The 24,136-nt window shown below is 42.0% G+C and overlaps 1 protein-coding gene across 11 annotated transcripts in view; it reads right to left on the bottom strand.

Annotated features, from left to right (window-relative positions):
* IL1RAPL2 (interleukin 1 receptor accessory protein like 2) overlaps positions 1-24,136 on the bottom strand; it is a 366,669-nt gene that overhangs the window by 326,087 nt on the left and 16,446 nt on the right. The window contains exon 1 of one of the 11 annotated variants that reach the window (XM_086850192.1): positions 20,955-21,060. The exons of the other annotated variants lie outside the window; for them this stretch is intronic. Within the exon in view, the coding sequence (XP_086706318.1) occupies positions 20,955-21,024 (70 nt within the window). The 5' untranslated portion in view covers positions 21,025-21,060. Of the gene's footprint in view, positions 1-20,954; positions 21,061-24,136 lie in introns of those variants that run through there. 11 annotated transcript variants of the gene reach the window in all.

Genomic DNA, 24,136 nt, shown 5'->3' with positions numbered 1-24,136 from the left:
ACAAACATCACCAACTTTCCTAAAAAATCCATACATTGAGGTAATCGGAAACTAAATACTTCATATAAAATTATTTATGAAACTTGGTCAAGAACAAAAAATGAAAAAGTATTTCTGATACTTTTCTTAACTGATCCCTTTTCAGAGAATGCATGCACATTTTTCAACCCACTTTTCAGTCTCTGTAGACTTGAACAGACACACTGGTGACCCGAACTGGGCATTTGTTCAACTTCCTACAGTGATTTTCTTACTGACTACTTGCATAAAGAGATTAATCTACTTCAGAAATCAAATCCATGTGACTGATTATTGAAGAAAAATAAAGAAACTTAGTGGGGGGAAATGCTCTCCATTATCACCACCAAATAACACAAATGTATTTCTTTTTCTGTGGGTCTGACACCTCATCCTGCCCAGGTGGGACAGGGACAGACTGGGGAAACAGAACCCTTAAGCAGCTGTACCTGCCAGCCCAGGGTTTCTTCCCCCAAACCCTTGCCTCCTCACCAAGATTTATTTTATGGGCCATTAAAAACAGAGGGCTTTTATCAGAAATCCCAGCATTTAACTGCCATATTTAATCCTCTAAACAAATGTATTTTAGAACAGTTTTCTTGCTGTGGCATTTAAAAGAACTAATGTGTGCAAGTATCAGTGTTAGACCAAGATATTACCTGAACTTTTATCAAGATTTTTACTATTCAATAGCAAAATTATTGCATGTGCTTAAAAGCATTCTGCTTTAGGGCAAACAGATCAGTATTAACACAAATGCATTAAGTCTAATTGTCATTATTATGGCTGAATACATTTCCAAAAATGTATATAAAAAATTTAACAGCTCTAGTAAGCAATATCTGCCTTTTAAAAAAAATAATCATTAAAAGCACATTTACCACAAAAAGAAATTAGCTTTTCCTTTTTTTAATGAACATATGTGTTCAAATTAATGTTTTGTCTTCATTTGCAATTTACACAGCACTCAGATGAAGAGTGCCAAGTTTCAGAACACTCGAAACATTAGACATCTAAATGTTGTGAATAGCTCCATTGTTTTCAGCTCCCACAAGATAGATTACTAGGAGCCACCTCTTCCTCCTCATTCACAAACATTTGCATACAATATTTTGATAGAAAAAAGAAAAATTGAACAAAACAGCCCAAAGCCTGCCATGCAGGGCGTGCTGTGAGGTTGCCAGCACTGCTGGAGTGGCAGGGTAAGCGAACTCCTGCATCACTGAACCCAAGAAGAGTCAGGCTGCTGACTTAATCCAGGACAGGATTTCAACCTACAGCACTTTCTTCTGTAATTTGAGGGATGCTCTGATTAACTACAAATAATTAGCTCATTTTAAAATGGCATAATCTTCTTTATGCACGCAGCACATTCTAAAAATGGATTAGCATGGGGTGTAATGCTGGAGCATCTCTGGCATTAGAGGATTACAGGACATCAGTCTGAGCCCATGGCTAATTGGGATGGCTGTGTCCCCTCAGCCAAATCCACTTGTTCTGCCTCTGTGTGCAGCAGGACCTGCAGGGGGTGTGGGGGGCACGGGCCTGCCCACCACAGCTGCAGATTGCAGCTTTTGTTGCAGCTCAGGCTTTCTGCAGCGCTGATTTTTGGAAAGCCAGGCACAAGGGCATTTGACTGGACATCGCTGTTTAATAACCCCAGAGTCACAACTGCAGATGTCTACATTAACACGAGGTCAGAGAGAGGAGCAGATGGTTAGGAAGCTCTTACTGTGAAGGCCCTGATGATTTCCAAAGGTAAAACAGCAAGTAGCTTTTATGTATAAATGATGCTTGCCATATGGCGAGTATGATTGAAATATTAAACAAAAAAATGAAATTATTACAGTTAGACCAAACAGAACCAAAAGCAATTAAAAGTAAAGTTGAGTTTTACAATAAAGATCAGAGGAAGTTTTACATCAACAACTTTAGCGATCCCAAAAATGGGAGCAGGGTACACTGAAGACTGATGTTTCTAAGTGCTAGGCTTAAACCTCATTAAAACCCAGCTTGCTCATCTAAAGAAAAACCCAATGACGAGGCTGGCACTTCCAGGCACCAAAATCAATAAACATACAATCAATAGAAAAATCATATTTCACTGGTGTTAATTTATTAATTAATCTATTAATTTATTGATTGTGATTACGGGCCATGATTAAAGCCTGATTAAAGGCTGTGAATAGGAACTTTTTAAAATACATATGCATTCTACAAATATAAATAACCAATGACGTGCATTTCTCCAGAGCACCTATATGTGCATAAAAAGGCACAAAATTACCAGGTGTTCCTAAAAATATAAAAATAATACCTGCTGGTTTTCAGTAAGTTTTCCTGGGCACATCATCACTAGCATTTTTGCTAGAACTGAGAGCTCCTGGTCACAGAAATAAAGACCCCTGGAAGCCTGAGGCTGCCGCATGCCCAGAGCACCCTGCCAGGCAGCCAGGAGCGGGGAGGGCTCCTGCCAGCCCCCCTCTGCACCACTTCAGCACAGGGACAAACACTGCTCAGTGGGGTGGAGTTAAGCACGTATTTGACTTCAGGCAGTAAAATCAAAATAGCCACCTGTGGATCATTAGATTATCTGCTGCCTCTTAACATAATAAGCAGTTAGATTACATGGCATCCCTCAGTTCATTAAATTAAGCTCACTCAGCAGTGTGCAGTCTGTCTCTCAGAAATCTGGTCGTTTACTGAATCCAGTCAGCCATTCTTCACTTTGTCACAGGCCTGTGATGAAAATAAAACACCTCAAATCCTGATTTTCCAAAGTCAATCTCAAATTTGCATAGATTTTAGGGTGACTGGATGTTACACGAGACAGTCAGCAAAAAACAAGAGTTAAACAGAATTGGGCAGAGGATTGTCAACAAATCATCTTCTTCAGCAGGTCTAGGCTGAGGTGTAAGTGAACCTTGTGCATGTGGTACAGAGCTTTTGCAGAAAAAGTTTGGCCTTGAGCTTTCAGGTTCTATAGAAAGTGAAATGAACCTCAACAGATGTGTATTAAATCCAGGGGAAAGTATGTTTGCATGCAGGCACACACACAGCACCCAGCCTTGCTTCTCCTTGTTTTGTCCGTACGCCAACTTTCCAAAAACCAAACCCTGGTTCATGTGGATACACTGCCTCATGATACACCACTCCTCCATACTGCTCCATGAGACACCAGCCCAGAGAGGCTCTTTGCTATGGTCCCAGACCCCTTCCAGAACATAATTCCACTAATCCCATACTCTGGAGTGGGGTCTCCAGGCAGTGCTGATGGAGCACTGCAACCCTTGATGGGCAATGTGCTTTTTCTCTCCCAGTACCAGAGCAGATCACCCACTCACTACCCCCATCCTGCACTGCCTGGGAGAGTCTGGCTGGGTGAGATCAATGCCACAAGTATTTAGGGAGGCTCCAGTACCTGTGTTTGACTCTGGCAGCAGGGAAGCTTCATGTGCCTCCAAAATACCTCCTCCTGCAGATCTGCAGGGCACAGGAACTGGATTTGTTGTCTTGCTATGTGGAGTGGGACTGGAGAAGCCAAAATATGTTTTATTAATTCTTTCATTTTTTTGAATGTAAGTGGATAAGTGGTTTCAGCCTCCAGACATTTCTTAGACACTGTTAACTTTTACACACTCTTTCAGGGATCATAAAGTTAACTGTTTCCTTCTTTCCCCATGATGCATGGGGATAATGAGAGACCAGGAGCACTCAGAGGGCAAGCATCTAGCAACAAACCACAGTCAGGCCCAGGGATGCTTGAAGATTTTGCTGGTTTCATTTTGGTCCATGCTCCATCCATAGGAAAGGCTATTCCCACAAAAATGCAGGTATTTTGGGATAAACGTTTTGCAGCAGCTTAGGGCTGGAGGAGAACATTAGGAAGAGAAGTGTGTACATCTCTGGGGTGTGACAGATGGGGCACACTCAGTGTTACTAAATCCCATCCATTCCTTTCCTTTCAAACAAGCCACAGTGAGTCACTGTCACACCGTGCCTTCCCATCGGTGTTAAAAACCTCCCTGTAGTAACGCTGGCTGCAGCCACACACCCTTCCCTCCATGGGAGCACTGCATGGCAGGAATGAGCAGACAAACTGTAAACCTGCTTTCCTCCCAGGCAGCAATCCATTGTCCCTTGCTGCAAAGCCACTGTGGTAACCCAGAATGACACCTGAAGTGCTGGGAACGTGCCTGGGACAAGTCACCACCACTCAGGCTGCTGATAATGCTCCTGAACAGTTTCTATTCTCTTTCCCAAATTACCTCATTTAAAAGACTTAATGTATTAATCACAGGTTTCCCCACCAGCCCAGATAGAAAGCCCCCCAGCCATTCCATAGTTTCCAAATTGTCAATTACTAGTCCACGCTTTTGTGAAGACCATGGGTTTCCTCACCACCAGGTAGACATGTGATGGTGAAAGGCACAGGATGCTCCCTAGAACAGGCTCAGTTCTGCATGGGATTGACCAGACCTGAGCCACCACACCTGCTAATTAATTGTTCTCTCACCACTGAGGGAAGACATCCACATCAGAGCTCAGCTCCAAGGTGCTGCTTTTCTTATCCCTCCATACTGATTCATAAACAGCAGAGATGAGCTCTAAAGAAAACGTGCCATGAGGATCTTACACTTTTAATTATTTTATCACAGCCTTCATGTACCCTTTTTTGGATATTATTACCCTGGAGAGTGTGCTAACAACCTTAAGTTGCTGACTAATTAAGTTTTGGTATACTCCAAAGCTGGTTTTGCACACTAATTAAATTTACAGGCAGTTAGATTTGACGGGTACTATGGTATCTGCCAACGTGCCTTCGTAATCAGTTAAATTATTAATTCTGAGGCAGCAGCCCATTCCCAGGTGTGCAGGGAAGCACTGTGGCACTGCAGCTGCCCCAGGAGAGCAGCAGTCAGTGATCCTGTGCTGCAGCAGTGAGGGATGCATGGGTGCTCCCTCCCTAGGAGAAGGCAGAGCTGCAGCAGGGACACCTCCTGCCCCCACACTGCTGGGGAGGCACTGAAATTCTACAAATATAAATAACCAGTGACCCTTGAGAGGCAGCAGAGGGGCAGCTGAACACCTCTGTTCACCCCTCCTGCAGCCCCAACAGCAGCAAACACCCCCAGAGGCACACCTGCCTTGGGGTGCAGACAGCCTCCCTCACCCCCAGCTCTGCAGACCTGCACCTCAGGGTCCTTTCAAAAGGCCAGGGCTCCATCAGATTCTTGTCCCCAAATCCCCCTCCAGAGCACCGGGCAGGAGGCACAGCCCACGCTGTGGGAGCCTCCACTGCCATGCTGCTGTTGGCAATCCCAACACAGCCAGAAAAATCCCCCAAACCCACTCGGTGCTATCACACCTCGGGCCCTCCGCAGACAAAACACTCATTTAGCAATCTATATGATCTGTGATGTCAAATGCCTCTCTGATAATTCCCTCGGGACAGATGCTCTTGCTATTTCATCTGTTAAATATTTCCAGAACCCAAAAAGTCCTCAGGGAGAAAAGCAGTTATTTTGACTAACTGCTCCTCCTCCTCAACTAGTTACTGTGTGAGCTTCCTCCCACTCAAACACCAGGAGTTGATTAAGACATATGGATTACCTCAACACTACCAAAAATTTCAGTTTCGAAAGTGAAATATTGACATTCTTAATACCACGTTTCACTTTCTCTTGGGAGCCCTTCCTCACATTGACACTGATCCCTGTTGAAACACAGCATCGTCGCACAGACTGCAATCCAAGAGCCAGGCAGATGGCTTTTTCTACATGGATTTTGGCTGAAGTTGCTGATGGAGTCAACCTATTACAGTTTCTTAATTCTACTTAGAAAACTACTTGCAAGTGACTCTTACTTATGGAAATCTTTGGGTTCTGAAAAGAATTATTCAGTTCCACATTAAATTTAGAATTTTGCCTTTTGGTCTTTGTCCTTGTTTAAAAAAATTTTTTGTGGTGTGTTTGGTCTCTTTTCAAAACAACATTGAAACAAAGCACACAAAGAAAAGCCATAAAGGAAAATTCTGCACTTGGAAATCCTGTATCCTTTAGTAGTATGAGTCTTTAAAGTAAAACTGTATTTCCCATTTGTAAAATCTTTGATTTACATTGTTCTAACTAAAAGAAAGGTGAGGTTTTGTTTTAAACTAGAAATGAAACTAAATATAAAGTATGTGAAGCTTCCTATTATTCAAGTCCTGAGCTTGGACTGGCCTTGCTGGGACCCCACAAGCTCCCATAAAGCAGAATCACCAGCATCCCCCATTCACTCTTGTTGGCATCTCATTTCCTGAGTTTCTCTTTAAGATTGATGGCCTTAAGCTGCAGTGATGTATTTAACCAAGTCAAGAAGAAAATCAGAGTGAACCTCACTGACCTTTTATATCTATAAGTACTGGGCAGATGTATTTAAGTTAACCAAGTGTGAACTCATGTGAAATATTTCAAGATAAAATCATAAACTCTCTGACTTTTCTTTTTAATCCAACCTGTGTGAAGAAACCTTTATTTATTTTATACAAATACATAAAACCCTCAAATAATAAACACCTCTTTTTAATAACTAGAGTGATAGACAGCAAAAGGATCAGGTCCAGGAGATAACTTTATTTCAACATAGTAGCTAGCAGTCACTGCTACAGTCCCCTGCACCCAGGAGAACCAACTCATCCCACAGCCAAAGCATTTTTACAGTTCTACCCCAACAAGGAGAGCTGTAGCCCCCAGAACTGCTCGTAGCTGACATTTCTAGTGCTCTGAGCCACCACTTCTGAGGCAGTCACACATGAAAGAGGCAAAAGTGATTGCGAGGCTTTATGTTTTGATGGCAGCCATTGGTTTGGAGTCAGTGAACCAAGAGAAATTCACATTGAAATGTACTGAAACAAACAAACTAGAAACAAGCCCGAGGCAAAGAAAAGAGGCTTTTATATATTAATTATACTTTGGTTTTGGTTTCTGCCTCGAATAGCAGCTATACAGTGAAATCCAGCAAGCACTCAGGTATTGCAGAAATGTGCAAGTCAGTCAAATGACCTTCCAGCATCACGCTCAGACCCTTCAAACGCGAGCAAAGCTTGCTCGAGGCAAAGAACCAGCGCTCATCCTTTCTTTGCTGATGCAAATCCCTTTTACCTTGAGAGCAGTCCCTCATCCTGGGCAGAGCTGTCCCTGGGAGGGAGTGAGGAGCCCTCTGCTCGCAGGTGCTGCTGCCCCCCTGCCCGGACAGCGACCACCAGGGCTGGCAGCGTGTCCCCCACAGCACAGCCAGCCTCCCACGGGCAGGGCACGAACACACGGCACACCAGAGCTCAAACTCCAGCAGCTCAGCCTTGCTTTGAGACGAGTTGAAAGCGACGGAGAGCAAAGCTCCAGCAGGGCTTTGCGATTCCCCACGCTGCCAGCAGCACAACCCAGCCAGCCTCTTTAGCTACATTACAATGACCCTGTGCATTTTTAATTGGAATCTGCCCTTTATTTGTGTTTGCTGACAGCCCGAGGGGGGCATACAATGATGCTCATGAGGACAGGTGGGGATTCCAGAGCATCTTAAGCTCTGCAGGCACTACAGCATCTTTCAGCTGGAGGAATTGTGCCCTGATGCCCCCTGCAGCCAACAAGCACGGCATAAAGGTTTTGCCTTGAACACACTGAGCCAAGTCCCTAATTCTGCAGAGAAAAAATAAAATTTAAAAAAAAAAAAAAAAAGTTAAAAATGGTCTGAATGGAAGCTATAAAGTGTAAAGTCAGGCAAAATTCAGTTGCTTTCCCAGCCCTATTTTATATTTAGACAAGAGATTCCTCTTCTCAACTGCTTGATATTTTCCCTTCTAATCTCCTCAGTATCTCTTTGCTCTTCATTGAGTAAGTCCCCTCCCCAGTCCACAGAGAGCCCAGCTTTTTTCCTCTACCTCTCACCTGTGCAGAATTTGGATGAACAAGTACTTACTTTACAAGTCCCATTGGGATCCAATTCACAGGAGTTCCAACTTCTACTCATTTTCTTTGTTCTGCAGTTCCCCACAAGGAGAAAGAAAAAAAAAAAAAGAGTACTCACCCCAGGCTCAGGGCTAGGGGGGAGCTGTTTGTTCACCTTGGTTGGCACTGGGCTCAGACAAAGCTCCTGTGTCCCCAGAAGCAAGGTGCCCTCGTCTCCCAAGGCATCATGAGGACACAGCCCAAGATTCCAAACCAGGCTGTGAGGAACAGCACATTGAATGAACAACCCACTCTCCACAAGTGCAGCAGCACTCTTCTATCCAGTTTCCAAGTCCTGGTAAAGCCACTGTCTTTGTAAAACTTTTCACTTTCTTCTCTTCCTTCCTTGCCTCACCCATGAAGCAAACATACCTTTGCAAAGAGCCTCAGCTCCATTCTTTTATATCATTTATAAACTGCCTGTTTTTTTGCTATGTCTTGGTTAACCTTTTCAGTGAAGATTGCAATGAAGTTAATCTGCACCCCCCAAACTCAGTGAGTGTGTGCAGAAGCCCAGGAAATCCTATTTCCTCAGCAAGAGCTTAGAGCACAGAGAGACCCAGGCTGTAAATGAGCCAGGTGCAGCTCCAGGTGTGCACAGGTCCTGCAAAGCTCTTATATTCCACTTGTTACGGTGTCAGCCTTTCAACATACACCACATGCACCAGGATGTAACACTCCATACTCAGCTGGGCTTTTCCCTCCAGTTAGTATTGCAGTTAAAAAGAAAACCACCTAATTCAAACTTCTAATTCTGAACAGAGGTATCACTGACTCTTTAGAAGAAGTTACTATACTGTTTGGCTTTTTGTTTTTTGTATTAGTTACTCCAGAATGGAACACCTCACATTAGCATTCTCCATCACAGAGAAGCTACCAAAGCTTAACAAAACCCTGTATCTTATGGTATTTTCATATTGTTTGAAGGTTTATAAGACAGATCAGCAAAAGAGAAGACCTGCTAATTTAAAACCTTCCATCCTGGGTAATCCTTCTTGCACAGAGAAATGCAAGCCCTTTGCTGTCTCTCAGGAGAAAAAGAATTTCCTCTTGTTAACAGTAAGCCACAGCAATCAGCAAATAAATCTCAGTGTGTTATAGAAGCAGGGCTCACTTTCTAGGCTACCCATCCCATCACAGGATAGGGGAGAGGGGGCACGTGTGGATTCAGGGCTTCCAGGTGAGCCTGTGCTTCCTGCTCTCACAGCAGAGCCTCAGCCCCAGAAGCAAAGAAATGGGGAACAGCACCAGAAGCAAAGAAACGAAGAGAAACTTCATTTAGGTGCTGGAATTTTAAGTAAAGCTCCCTAAACTCCCCAAGGCACACTGTTGTTTCCATCAAAGGAAGCCAGTGAGCATGACTGATAAGTTTGATTTTCAGTGGTGCTTAGGTTCTGCAGCTCTCATCAATTGCAGAGCAAGTCACAGGTACTCAAGGCCACTTTTTTTAAAGGGTCAGTATTTCAAAATGCATTGCAGTCAACAAAAATTGGGACTTACAGTTCTTTGAAAGGTAGGAAGGCCTTCAGCACTTCTCAGAAGTCACACTGTGAATTTTTTTCTCCTTTTCCCCTTAATGTTTTGCCTTCTGGTTCAGAAAAGATGACAGGAAGACTGAAGACCCTCATTTCATTACAGAAATTAAAGAGAAGATACAACCAAGTATGTCCTTGGAGAGAAACCCAAATAGTGCAGGGAGGATCCAAAAAATGTACAAAATACAGGAGAAATACAAAGTCTCTCTGGAATGTCTTTGCTTCTGCTTCCCACAGGTCAGGGGAACTCACACCATCATTTTGAAACCCAAATTTATCCCCTCTTTCAAGAATCACTTTAGTTAGCAGTGATGTCTGTGTTCGTGCTGCTAGAGGAATCTCACAATAAAGTCTTCTCTCTGTTAGTACTGCAGAAATTAAATAGCAAAACTGCATGATCCACTAAGAGGTTTTTTTAGTGTATTTGTTTACAAAATGAGAATTACTTTTCTAATTAGGTAGCTCTTAACTAATATACAGAGAAATCACAGCAGCATATGAAGCTTTACTATCAGCACAATCTTATTAAAGGAGAGCTTAAGATTTTAACAAAAATCACAAACTAATCATGATAATGTGCTTTTAGATCATCAAATGCAGAAGTCAAAAGGGAGCTTTTAAAAAAATTCTTTGAATTAACATATTTTCTCTGATGATGTCAGAGTTTTAACACATGTTCAGTAAAATAAAAGCTTCTTCAAATGCTTCTGGCATTATTCTATACATGAAAATCTATGAGGTACACTATATTAAGTTAAAATTAGATTATGCATAGTCATTCTTTCACTGTTACACAGGGAAAATAACTGCTCTAGTATTCAGCAGCTTTCAGAAAGTCTTTAACCCTTTCTGAGCCGGCACAGCAGAGTTGAGTGTAGCAGGGCAGAGACCCCATCAAGTCCAAGGAGAGCTCAAGTGCTTTACCATTTTTCTGTGATCCCCTGCAGAAGACATTTTCTCATTCAGTGTCCCAATGCAGTGCACCACCAGAGAACTTAACTCTGACATTTTAAAATCAGCTGAATTAAACACAGGTGTGGGCTTTTGACCCCTTTTTTCCTGGTTTAGAGATGCAGCTTGAAGGACTGTTGTCAGCATGGAGGAACATAAGGGACCAAGGAACAGCATCAGTGATGCTTTTGCAATAGCACTTGGGAGGAGCAGTATCTGACTGTGCCATCAAAGACTATGGAAGAAAGCAGCCATAATTTACAGTCTCACCCAGAGACTTCATTAAGTCTTCTTGACTTAGGAGTCCTTTAATATCTGTAGGAGGCTGCCACATTTTATTTTGCCAGCTAGCAACACAAACTACATGGACTTGAAATCAAACTGTGAAGCTGAAACCAAAGACAGACTAGATGACTAAACAGAGGAAGAAAATTTATAACAGAAATTAGGAGAAAATTATTTTTCTGTGATTCCTGAAAGCATGAACCTGAATTTCTCACATCTTATTAAAAATCCTCTGCTCCCATGGTGATTTTATTCAATTTAGTTCACATATAACTGTTTGAAGAAGGTACTAGAACCTGGTTTCTAGAAGACTGTTTTGCAGCCTCAGTATCCAAGAGTGTCCTGAGGAATATATCTGGCAAAAAGCTGTTACTGGCCTTCCCTGGTTCTTCACAGCCACTGTGATGACAGGAAACAATGGATATTTCCAGTCTTATTCCTCCTAAAAATGCAGACTTAACAGCATTTTTGGCAGAGGCATTCTTCACAAGCTCATGTTCGAGCACAGTGAATTGGTTTGAAACAAAACCAATTTTTTCTTAGCTATTTATGAGTATTCCCACTTTTGCTTTTTATGGCCAGATGTACACACTGCTGCCATTTTAGCAACATCCAACCACAGTGCTCCGAAAACTAAAACATAAATACCCATTACACAGCACTGGGTTCTTCCATCACAACAAACTGTTCTTCTCCAAGAGATATCTCTAAATATACCTATTATATATATATATTTGCTGTTGCAAACTGAACAGGCCAGAACTGAGATGGCCACTAAGATATGGCCAGGCAATTCCACGTATTTTCCTGCAGAACAAAGTTAATTTGTGCATTCAGTCAGGCAAGCACTGTCTAACTCACAGTGGAAGAATTACCAAGCAATCTTGACCCACAGTGTAGCTCTTAGCCACTCAAATCATCACAAGTCCATTAAAAGTTAATCACAAATAATATCAGTAATATAGTTTTGCTTCTGATTTTTTTTTTTTTTTTAATAGCCCTGCCAGGAATTGCAGTATTTCTGCTCTTCTGTACAAAGTGATCCCAATGTCTATAAGTAATCTTAATTAATGTTCTGAGAGATTAATATTTTATCATTATCACTGTGTTCAAAGACCACTTTAGGACAGGCTATAGCCCTCCAATTAGCACTATTAAAGTATTGCTCGTCCTTCATACAGCTGAAGCACTCAAGAGCTCCATCAAATACAGAAGAGTCGATGTTAATACATGGGAACTTGGTTTAAATGAGTCAACAATTCTGGCCACAGAGGTTATTTTATCCCCACATGTACCTGACAAAAGATAGCTGCCTACTGATACAGTCAAGTTCTGTTTTACAATTTCATTTAGGTTTCAAGTTGCAAAGGCAGTTTCACAGACAATGCTCAGCTGGAGACCACCACAGCTTTGTTTCTTCATATCATATCTAATTGGAAGGTTTCCAAGGATAATTGTTGTTGAGAAATGTATTGATTTGCTGCTGAGAATCTTAAAGATGTTTGAGGAATTGCAATCCTCCTCAAAGGATTTGTCTTTGAAATAACAGTAGTTATGTATTACTTGTCTCTTGTGGACCACAAAACTGCAATTAAAATTTGGATTTTGTATTTGGAAACAATCCTGTGGTATCCAAGTGGATTAGCATTAGAGGGCTTTTCAAGTGGATGCATTGAAGGAATCTGCACAGCATGTCTGAATTTAGCCTGCACTAAACAATTTGTTGTCTGTTTAGTCAAACTACAGCCCAGGTGTCATTTTAGGGGAATTCCTCCTGCTACACCTCTTGACATGCTACCATATTGACATGCTTGACTTTTATTTTAATGAAGAGCCAGGTCCCTGCAGAATGCAATGCAGCATCATTTTCATCATGGTACTGGTAGAAAAGGCAAAGATTCTTCCTGGGGATTTACTCTGACACATTTATATTTTTCTCTCCAGTTATCCATTGCAGTGCCTGAGGTGGAAGCAGGAGAGGGACCTGCCAGAGCCTTCCACTGATACCTTGGTTTCCTCCAGCTTGTGCTCTCACCTCAGCAACTTGTGGCACACATCAAATTACATTAACAGGAAAAAAACAGCTTTAAAAGGCTTCACATTTACAGAATAAGCACAGGCATCAGTAGTGATTACTTAACTGGCAGCTGCTGTCCATTTGCACACACAGCAGCCGTCCAGAGGAGACCTTGCTGCTGCCACCTCGCCAGGACACTGAACAGGAGGCTCCCTGCTGCAAGGGCCAGCACAGCCAGGCACCACCACCATAAGAATTGTTGTCACAGGCTAAATAAGCAGCTCTGCTGCTTGATCCTGTGGGTTCTGAGGTAATTAGCTGCTGAGTAACCAAAATCAACGGATGCTTTTGCAGAATCACACTAAATAAGCAGAAGCTTGGCACGCAGAAGGGAGAAACAATCACATTGATGCACAGTAGTGTTTTCTAATTTCTAGTTTAATTCCACCAAACCCAGTAGCTTTACAGCAGGAAAGAAAACTCCACAGCCTAGGGTTACTAGTAAACCCTATCAAATTACCTTGAAATTTGAAAGCTAAAATGAGTACTGCTCTTCCTTTTCCAACATTCAATTAAAAACCCTTCTTGCTTTCAGAACTGCATACACTGCCACCTTTGAACAACATATGGAATTCCACTGCAATCAAACTCCTGAAATTTCCTTAGAAATCATTTCACTGGATGGCTTCTTGTCCTTGCAAACACCACTTCTCCATTCAAGCCAAATCTATAAACCAGTAAATATTTTGTAGATTTCTCTTCCAAAGGTTACTCTTTTACACATATCCTTGCAAAATTCCTTCCTGTTTCTCCCTGTACGACATCTGTCCCATGCTCCCATCTCTCCACACACCTCTAAGTTGCATTCTTACTCATAACCTTAAACAGCCTACTCATCTACAGGAGCTTGGAAACACTGAATCCCATTAGCCCAATGAGTACATTCCATTGTTTCTTCAAAGTTTTCAGGTTTAAATATTTGAGTTCCACAAAATAATCTGTTTCATTACAGTCTGCTCCCTCCAGTGCAAGCTGTGGAAACTACGCATGCTACCAAGGATTTAACCTAAGCTGAAAGCATTACTTAAATAAATAGTAAATGAATAAAATTAATAGTACTCTACCTCAGGGAGGATCAGCATCATTCAAAACACTTGCATGCAACTATTAAATTATTCTTTATAAATTACATGTGTTCCTAATTTACCTGGTCCAGCCAGTATCTTTAAAATACAGCCTGCAAAACCAAACATGAACCCCAAAAGATCTACCAAAGTAGCTCTGTACCTGACACACACAGCAATGCAGAGACTAATCAAGCTGAGGTGGAACCATTCTATTAAACACCAGCACAAAGTCCAATAACAGACATCCAATCTATGAGAAATGAAAAACAGAGCAAAGCAGCAACATAAATTACATCCGCTGAAAATGCAACAAAGTGCTTGCAGAGCATCAACAAGGGAAAGATTAAATTCTTTCATCAGAAAGAATTTGTAACTGTTCATGACAAAGACATGCAAGCACTGATAGAAAAAGCACCTTTAAATAGAATGTAACTACTTAGGAGACCAAACTCAGACTGTTTGGGAAAGAGTGGTTATCCAAGGAAGCCAAATTCTTCCCCAGCACAGTCTTAATGGCAAAAGTCTCTTAAACACAAAGGTCAATGTGCCTACCTAGGAATTTGCAGATGGGGTGAGGAAAGCATCTCACTGCTCACAGTCAAGTGCAGTAATTTTAAGATGGTCTCAGACCCTGCTCTGGCAAAGAAGAGACTGCCCAGAGTAGGGATGGAGCAGTTCTCCATTCAGAGGACACGTGGGATGAGGAGCAGAGGGACAGGCCACCATTTGAAGCCATGCTTGCCATCACCTCCGAATTTGCCCCCCAGCTTTGAAGTGAGGGGAAGCAGGGCTGTCCCCTCCCCAGGGCTGTGCAGCCCAGCAGCACAGGCAGTTTCTTTGGGAGGAGGCCACAGTGGCCCTGCTCACCCCCAGCATGGCCAGGACCTCCTCCAGGCTCTGCATTTACCACCTTCCCAGGTGGGCAGCTCCATACTTGTTATCCATTAACATTTGTAGAAGGGACTCAGCTTAAGAAAAAGTCTTACTTTGAATTAACTGTTAACAAACTGCATACAGAAAGAACAGAGAGAAAAAAATCTATATATATTCCAAATAAAAATTGTGCTCTGAATACATTTCCCCCTCTAGGCAATTATATTGGTAAATCAGCTACTGAAGAAATGAAGCAGTTATGCTAAGTCTATTATTGCAGCAGAATTTTTCCAGAAACAGTAAATTACTCTGAGTATTTATCATAATCTGTTATCTGCAGAAAAAAAAGTGAAAATTAAATGAATTTATGGAAATGCATTTACCTAATAATATTTACCAAATGACACCATTCCCTCTGCTCCTTGTAGCAAACTCAGTCACAGAAGCTAAGGAGAGGTTTGCCTTATTAACACAGCTCTCTGTCTGTGTATTTTAAGTACCTCAGAGCACAGTACCATCTGTGTGTATTCTACTAATGAGCTACTTCTTAGACTGAGGAAGGCTGGCCAGGCAGCCAACACCAATTACTCAGATGGAAACTGCCTAATTTTTAGGCAATTAATGAGCTCCTCTCTCACTTTACATAGATACTTCCTCTGGTTATTTCTCCTGGCATATTACAGTGTATCCTACTCTAAAGAAAGTTTCTCAGAGAAAATAAAAGACAGGAACATGGAACATGACACAGCCCAGTCCAATTCCCAGAGCAGAGCACAAACCCTGTGTGAGGGACACAAGACTGAGATGTACCTGCTGAGGCCACCCAAGCAGGGGCTGCATCCCAGCACAGCTGAGCCAAGGAACAGGACCTCAAAAAGGGGACAGCTCAGCCACCTCCCTTCCCCTGAAGTGTTTGGGACACTAAGATACCTTTAATAACACCTCAAAGGACAGACTGGAAGAGTCAGTACCATGCTTGCACAAGGCCACTGATGGTTTTGTTCCCTCTCACCTCCCAGACATTTGGAAACACCTGAGTGCCTCCAAATGCTGCACAGCTCCACAGCTGGGAATCACCACCCATGGATGCTGATGCTCAAGGATCCCTGAACACTTAGCAAGATGACTGACTGCTCCCATCTCTTCCCTTATCTGCTTGATATGATTTTAAAAGGTGAGCCTGAAGGGGCTCTTAGATTATGCAAAAATAGAATTCCCTCTTCTGCCAATTTCTTAATAATCTATACAAAGTTTAAGGAGATCAAAATTACCTTTTACAGCTCTCTGTTGGAAAGCACCATAGTAAAGCATGGAAGGAGCATTAAATTATCTAACTACACTGATAATGCACAACTTTCATGTGCAGAAAGAAACTATCAAAGGAGGTCTGATTTTTATAAGTATATTACATGTTATTATTCTGAAAGGACAACCCTGCATGCAGGAAAAGGATGCACTTGTCTTGTGTAAACCTGAAAAACATGCCAATTGTATCCATGAAAATACTCTAGAGAGCTTTTACCCAGCAGCCCCAGCAAAAACAACTTCCCTTTCTTGAAGATGATCATATTTACACACCAATGACAGACCTAATGTAACATTTAAATTGTTTTGGACATTACCAAACCATTCTGCAATCGTGTTGTGGAATTTGTATTTCCTAAGTTCTCATGACCAAGCTACCCAGTACTTCACTTCTGGGGGGAAAAAAGAGGATATTTTTCCAAAAGACAACTAATTACTACAGCACATCAGGAGTCTTCCTTACTACAACATGAAGCAAGTTGGTGACACATTCTACAAGTGACTTCACACAACAGCATTCTGAATAACCAACTGTTCACATGGGATCTGTATCCTTCAGAGAAAACCATCAATCACAGCTCTTTCTGAAGGACAGCAAATGGAACAGTTCATTTGTAGACACTCCTAAAAGGGGATTTAACAACAAACCTTTCTTCCTCAGTGGAGCTGTCTCCCTGTGTCAAGTCCACAGCTGCAGTCGCAGCCAGGCACCCCAGGTCGTTGGATTTAGGTTTTATCTTTCATGAAGTAAGTCAGAGATATCTTGTACAGTTGGAACAAAACCCTTTGCAATAAACACTGAGTGGTAAAGAGCAAATTCAATCATCCGATGCAGATGAAAAAATCATAATGCTGTAAATAATATGATGTAAAGTCACAGCAAATAGGAATTATGTTGACCTATATCAGAAGTAAGCCAAAAAGCTTCAGCTTTCAATCTGCTCCAATAAAGCTGAAACACTCCATTCCTGAGTGCATTTCCACTGTAGTCCCCAATTTCCCTAAAATTACAGATGTCATTTTGAATGGAAACACTATATCCAATGTGTCATCAGTGATACACATCCTAATTTCCTTCCTTATGTCTAAGGCCACACCATTATTCACACCTCTCTGGCTTTATATAATAGGGCAAGATTTTCAAGGTCACAACAAAAACAAATAATACATTCAAGAGCTCAAATTATTTTTAATAATTACTTTCTTGGCTTAAGTTTCAACCTTTCTTTTCTAAACCACAAGTACCAGAACAAAGGAGTGTTTTAGAAACACCTGAAAGTTACTTTGTTTTCTCAGCAAAACACACTCTGCAATAGGAGCCTGCAAGGATGGAGAAGGAAGCAGGTCCTGAAGGAGGTTCTTCTTTACCAGGGAGGACTGCCTGAGAGCCGTGCTGATGGCCACAGATCCACCTCCAGCACAAAGCCAAGGAAGCTTGCAGGATCACCTGGATCCACTGAAGTGTTCCCACTTTCTCAGTTTTCACATCTCCTCTGCAGTAAACCGGAGGGATTTGACACAGGCAAATGCTTCAGGCAGTCCCACAAAGGGCAGAGACCTGACCACTCTGTGCTCGTGGTCTCCCAGCTTCTCCTTTTGACATCCCTCTGAAGGATGACAGACGTACTGCTGTTCAGCTCCAGAGGTGCAGAGCCTGGGAATGACCCTGCCTTTGATTCATGTTCCAGCACTTTTTCATTGATTATTACATGTATCTGTCTCAGGGAATTTATTGTTCAAAATGAAATTGTGTCACTGAAAAAGAAATTCTGATGAGCTCTATTCTGTAGAATGTGATTATATTTCTGCATTTTACCAATAACTCAAGGACATCAATGGTTGTATCTCACATTACATCTCCCTTTCCAAGGCCACCCATATATGTATTTTTCTGGACATGTAAGACAGCATAAGCATGCATGAAGTGGTTCTGCACACTGATCCAAATAAAGATCACAGAGTGCATCAAGAATGTCAGTGAAACAAAACCATAGTGCTTAAATCCAAGAACAAACAATTCTTGCTGTCTTGTGAAAAATCTTGTGCTATTATTAACATCAGTCTTCACAAATAATAATTCAATTCCATCTTCAACATGCCAGAAAAGTAAATCTCAAATATTAAAAATTAAATAAAAGTTTAAAAAATCTGTGAAACAACTCTGCCCTCAAATTCTATGTGTATTGTTACAGTGTGATGAAAGGACCATAATTTCTTTAAATAAACATGAACATCTGGTTAGACTATACACCGAGGTGCCCTTGGACAAAGGTGGTTTAGGCTATTCACTCATCTGAGGACAGAAATGCAGTTCCTGGTACTGCTAAAAATCTAAGGGCAGCATCTTGGTAAGCACAGATGGAGCCCAGAGTGGCTCGAGTGCAGCTGCCTGCCTGCAGAGTCCCAGCAGCTCAGATCAGCCAGTGTTCTTTAGTCCAGAGCAGTAAATATACACAGAGATTTCTATAAACTTGGTTACCCAAGGGATGTGTGATTGGCACCTCCAGAGCTCGAGGTTCCTCAGGTATTCTGTGTGTCATTTCACAGTGTTAAGTGGTTCCTCTTGTGTCCCCACTCCTCACTGGAAGGACAGTCAATATACAACTAAGCCTAAAACTAGTGCACAAAACTTGGTATAACCAAATATCTCTCCTTCTTTCCCTCTTCCATTTCCAGCCGACACGTTTTTCTATCTTCTACTAAAAAAATAACAGAAATTAAAGAAGCTTTTCTCTATCCCATGCATCCAAGGACATAGAAGCACATTTTATGCACATGCTTATTTAGCCTCAAAATTTCTCTAGAAGACAGGACTGCTTTCCTTGTCCTTGCCCAAGGCATTAGTAGCACAACAAAACAGGGTGAAACATTTAATTTATGTGTTCTTCCCTGCATCACCTTCAGTGTGCTGGGCAACCTTAATACAGTTTTCTCTCTTGCTGATTTTCTGCCATCTGTAAAATGGGAATAACTCTGAAGCAAACATTAGAGACAAAAGGACTTAGGAAATACCATGACAGCAGATGGTTTACTGAAAACACTGAATAGTCCCACGAAACTTTAAAAAAACATGCTGCCCAGGTAACAAAGTACAACTAGAACATGGAAAGTCAAAAAAATAAAACCATCATGTTTCAAGGCCTCTGCTAGGCAGCCCTAACAAACATTTGAACTGTACACATGGTTACTGGAGGTCTAAACACCAGCACAGCCCCCAGACACATGCAAGAGTGACACCCAAAATACTGTACTTTAAATCATCAGGAAGTAATTTGGGAACTTCAGCCTTTCCCTTTTGCCCTGTTCAGGCCCCTTCACTGAAAGGGGAGCTGACATGAACCACTTTCCCTGCTGCCTTCGGTCCCAGAGGGGCTGGGAGGGAGCAGCCAGGGGCTGATGGAGGTTCCTTGTCCTCCCACTTCGTTACAGCCACAGGAATGAGACAGACAGATACAAAAGCCTCACGTCAGGTACTGCCACTGCCTCCAGTTTCTTTATGAAAAACCACTGAGCAATGCTCCTGGATCATACAGTCTCCTACTTATTCAGTTACTATTTAATATTCCATCTGGAATAACAGATGGAGAAATCCCAGCAGATAGCTTTTTTTAAGCAATCCTGATCCCTGAAAGATGCAAACCAACCCCACTTGTCTTAGACTGAAGTGTCAAAAAACACACCTTTCTCAAAAAAAGAGAGGAGTTTCCACAGGTCATATACAGCACAACAGACCTACAGTCCTGTAACTCCAAAAAGTGGAGGAGGTCTGAAACAAATCAAGCTGACAGAGATACCCCCATGCTGTCTCTGTTCCTGCCTGAACAAGGAACCACACAGGGAGGGCAAGCAAGAAGGACCTGATGGCAGAGGCTGGGGGACGTGGGCAGCCTGGTGACCATGTCTTAGAAAAGCAAAGTGCTCAGGTCTGAAGATTAAACTGAATCTAAGTCTTGTCCTCAGTGGCAGAGCATTTTATGTTTACATATCAGTATGTATTATAAGTACTAATCATGCTTCTTGTAGGAAAGAATCAATTGGATTTGAAAGGGTTAGAGATTAATAAAGTGATAAACGTACCCTCTAGAGGTGACACTGCAGCTCAGATCAATTCTGCTTTCAACTAATAGATGGGTAATCATTCCTACTTTAGCAAATTACAACAGCACACAACAAGGTCTGTGTATTAACATTTGTACATACAAGCACTGCTCAAAATACATTCCTTCCTTCCTCCACAGGTCAACAACTTGAAATACTTGAAATACTTAACTCTGAACCTCCTGAGAAGGCAAAAGTCTGCTTCCTTTATTATCTGTAAAAATAGCTTCTTCAAAAACTTGAATTCCAAACAAAACAAAAAAAAAAAAAACCCCACAAATGCATCTTAATTCTCCTTTTTCTCATTATTTGCCATAGTGATCCCAACATCTCCTACCTCACAATTTCACTGCTTGTCACTGTAATGGCTGCACTCATGGCAAACACAAGTAGCAAGCAAGTACAAAAACCCAGAAATTTCAAATACATTGTGTTACAGGGACTAGCAACTCAAAACTGAAAGGCACATCAGTCAAACAACACACAAGGTTCTGAAAGTGAAGAATAAAAAGTTTAAACTCGGTGGACAAAGATATGAAAATGTGTATTAATATTCATACCGCATTTAATCTAAGGAAACTTATTTATGTTCCTTCAAATATATTCAGCAGGATGTAAAACCTGCCTTAACATGTATTCAAGTTGCAAAAACTCAAGCACATTTCAGGACTGTTCCTGGTCAGAAGCTGAGCCAAAGTGAAGCCATTACACCACAGAGTCCTTAAAGCTCCTACAGGTCTGTGTCCCCCTAAGTTACCTCTGAGCCCTTGCAGCACAAGGAGATGTCCCCAGGAGAGCAGACATTCATCTCCAGGACTAGCCAACATGCTGAGCTTGAAGACTGCTCTGGTTAAGTCTGAAGCTGTATTATTCATACTTTCATTTAAACATCATGTAAGATAAACCTTCCAAAAATATTTTCATGAACAAGATGAAAAACAAAACATGCTGGAAGAGCTTTTCTTGTCGCTCAGGACAGTCAGTTTCAGAGCAGGGACACAAACCTAGGACCCTCACCCTCAAGATGAGAACACTACAAATACTGAAATGAACATCTCTTAAAATTTCTAATTAGGATCTTAAAGAAAATAAAGGCACCTTAATAAATCAGGGTTTTTTTTAATTTGAAAAGCCACATTTTGGAGAGGGGGGAAAAAAAAATCTCAGTCATGATGACATATATTTTAGCAGTTCAGATATTATTAATGAACTTCTACATGCTAAATCTAGATGTAGAACAGATATCCAAACAGCTGACACCCATTGCAGAAGTGGAAGAGTACAGATTTTTTAACTGAAGAAATGGCATTTCTTTCATGCTTTGCTTATTTCTCTCTATCCCCTGAAGATGCTATCTTTGTGATTTACTTCAGCTTGAAACAATTTAACCATGTTCATTTATTTTATTCAAATAAAAAAGGTTTTCCTTTTGAGAAGGAATCTAGCTTTAATATTTAAGTATCAGCTCAATATTTTAATTGCTTAAATTATATATTAACTCATTTTAAATGCAATAAGTGCAATAGCTAAAAATCTGAGTGCTAAACTAAGTTCAAAATTTAAACCTTGTCAGGTTGAGGTCACTAAAAAAACCCTAAATTTCTAGCAGATTATTTATTTCCTTTCTTGCTCTTCTGTGTATGTCCTTTAGTCCCCATCTGCAAATAGAATAAATAGAATAAATGCTGTCTTCCAGACAGGTCTGTCCAGCTGCAATGCTGCTTTCTGTCTAGAGGGGAAGAAACAAAGGCTGAGACCCCTGAAATGAAGTGCACAATGACCAGAGCTCCACAGCTGAGCAGCTGGTACCCCCTGAGACCTGAGTGAGCACAGGAGCCTGGCTCCTTGCTTCCCTCTGATCCAAACAGAACAGATGGAGAGCAGCCATGAACCCGTGAGCAGACACAGCTTATGCAGGAGAGGCTGTACTTTCCTGCACTGATGACAGCTTAGAACAGCAGTGATTCTGACTTTGTTTGCTGGAGCTGTGAATAACTTAACATCTTCTGGGAAAAGTAAGAGATCAGCATGCACTGATCAGCGCTGCCAAGCTCCCGTCTCCTCTGTCTGCACAGCATTCGCAGGCAGCAAAAATCAAAAGCCTCTTTTGCATCCCTCGTATCTAAGACATGGGAGGGCTCATGGTCATGAATTTTACATCAGGGTAAGAAGTCAGCTCTTCAGGCAGATGCAACTGTGAACTAAAGCAAACAGCAAGCGTGAGCACACATCCAGCAGCTCCTCTGGGCCCACTCCAGCAGGAGCAGTGGACTTCAGAGTTAGGCTCATCTAGAATATCCCACTCCAGTCACAAATCCATGAGTCATCTCTGAAGTACAGACACCTCAACTTCTATGTATGCCACAGTTTCCATGGCCAAAGTGGCCAGGCAACAACACAGGAAGATTGATCCTCAGGGAAGGGAGCAGACGGAAATCGTAGGCACAAGCAGTGACAACTACAGGAGAGTGAAGGTCTCAGAAACATCTATAGCAGACCACAGTAAGTTGGCTGCATGACATTTAAAAGGCACAAAATATCAAGCCAATAGGTTTTAAATTAATGTGTTAAAAGGCACTGCAATATCAATGAGAAATTAAGACGGTTTGGCTATGTCCATACGCAGCAAGGCCCAGTGCCAATCAAGTCCCCTCTCTCCCAAGTCATTGGTGATAAAGTCAGATGCAGCTGGAGGGTGACAAGGTGGGTGGAGGATCAGAGATACACTTGCTCCTATGGCAGTAATGTCTCTTGAATGGCCCCAAGATAAACAGGAGAAGAAGGAAGGCTGGAATCCCACAGCAAATCCATCTGACAGAGGAGAGGCAAAGACATGACTGTAGCTTGGGGGACATACCCATGCTGTGGGAGATAAGAAATCCTGTTGAATTCAGTTCACCTTGCACACCATCAAGCAGTCTGGGGAAGGTTCCAGCGAGGTGACAGACAGGCTCTATAAGCAGAGCACAGGCTGTGTGGCTGCCGTGTGGTCACCTCGAGCGTGCGGCGGTGACCGGCTGGCGAGACGCGCGGGCAGCCCGCGGTGGGAGAGCTGCTTGGTAACGGGACACCTGAGCAGGGACCCTGCAGCGGCAGGCAGCCAACCAGGGCTGGTTCTGGTTATGTTTGGAACATGAAAAGGCTCGGTTTGTTGCAGTAAACGGTTTTCTTTGGAGCAAGCAAGAAGGAAGTCTGTGTCTTTGTTCCCCATTGCTACACCGTGCCTGAGCCAATTAAGCTGTGTTAACCTGCAGAAAGGCTCCTAAATCCCTGCAGCCAGCAGCCTGACAGAAACCTTGGGGATGTCTGCCCCTGCTCCTCCACTCAAGGCTGGCATGCCCTCCAGAGCTCTAGCATGCTCAGACAGGGTATTTCAGCTCAGCAAATACTACAGCAACAATAAATGGCATTAATTATTCACTAATGGAATTATGTCTAGTAAGTCAAACAGAATATATAAGCTGACAAATCTTTTGCTTAAAAAAGGCAATGATTTTTAATTTGAATTATATTCCCTGCTATGATTATTCAAAGCACTATATATATAAAGGCTTTGGAAAAAGAAGTCACTTAATCCGATTAAAAGGAAATCACCTACCAGCTGGGAACCTAGCAACTCCCACATCTCCAATTCATTTGTACAACCTCCACCTGTAAAATACCCTTCCTAGGATATTGCTAAAGCTGCAGTCTCCACATTAGCTGTTTGCTCAGTTTTAAAGCAGGCAAAAAGGATGACCTGCAGTTTTCAAAAATGCTTCTTAATATTAAGAAATGCCTGTGAAACTTAAGTCAACATTACACTCACACAGAAGCTTAAGGCAAACTATTCTGTTCCCACCACAAACAGCAATCGTTACTCTGTAGACGTGGCAGATTTCTTCTGAAGCATTGGGAACTTGCTGCCTGTAAAAAGAATCTGATGAACATAATTAAAGT

Source organism: Cyanistes caeruleus, chromosome 14 (genome assembly GCF_971803275.1).
Source record: "Cyanistes caeruleus chromosome 14, bCyaCae1.hap1.1, whole genome shotgun sequence".
NCBI lineage: Eukaryota > Metazoa > Chordata > Aves > Passeriformes > Paridae > Cyanistes > Cyanistes caeruleus.
Note: the sequence above shows the minus strand (reverse complement) of the source record. Positions and strands in the feature narration are given on the sequence as shown.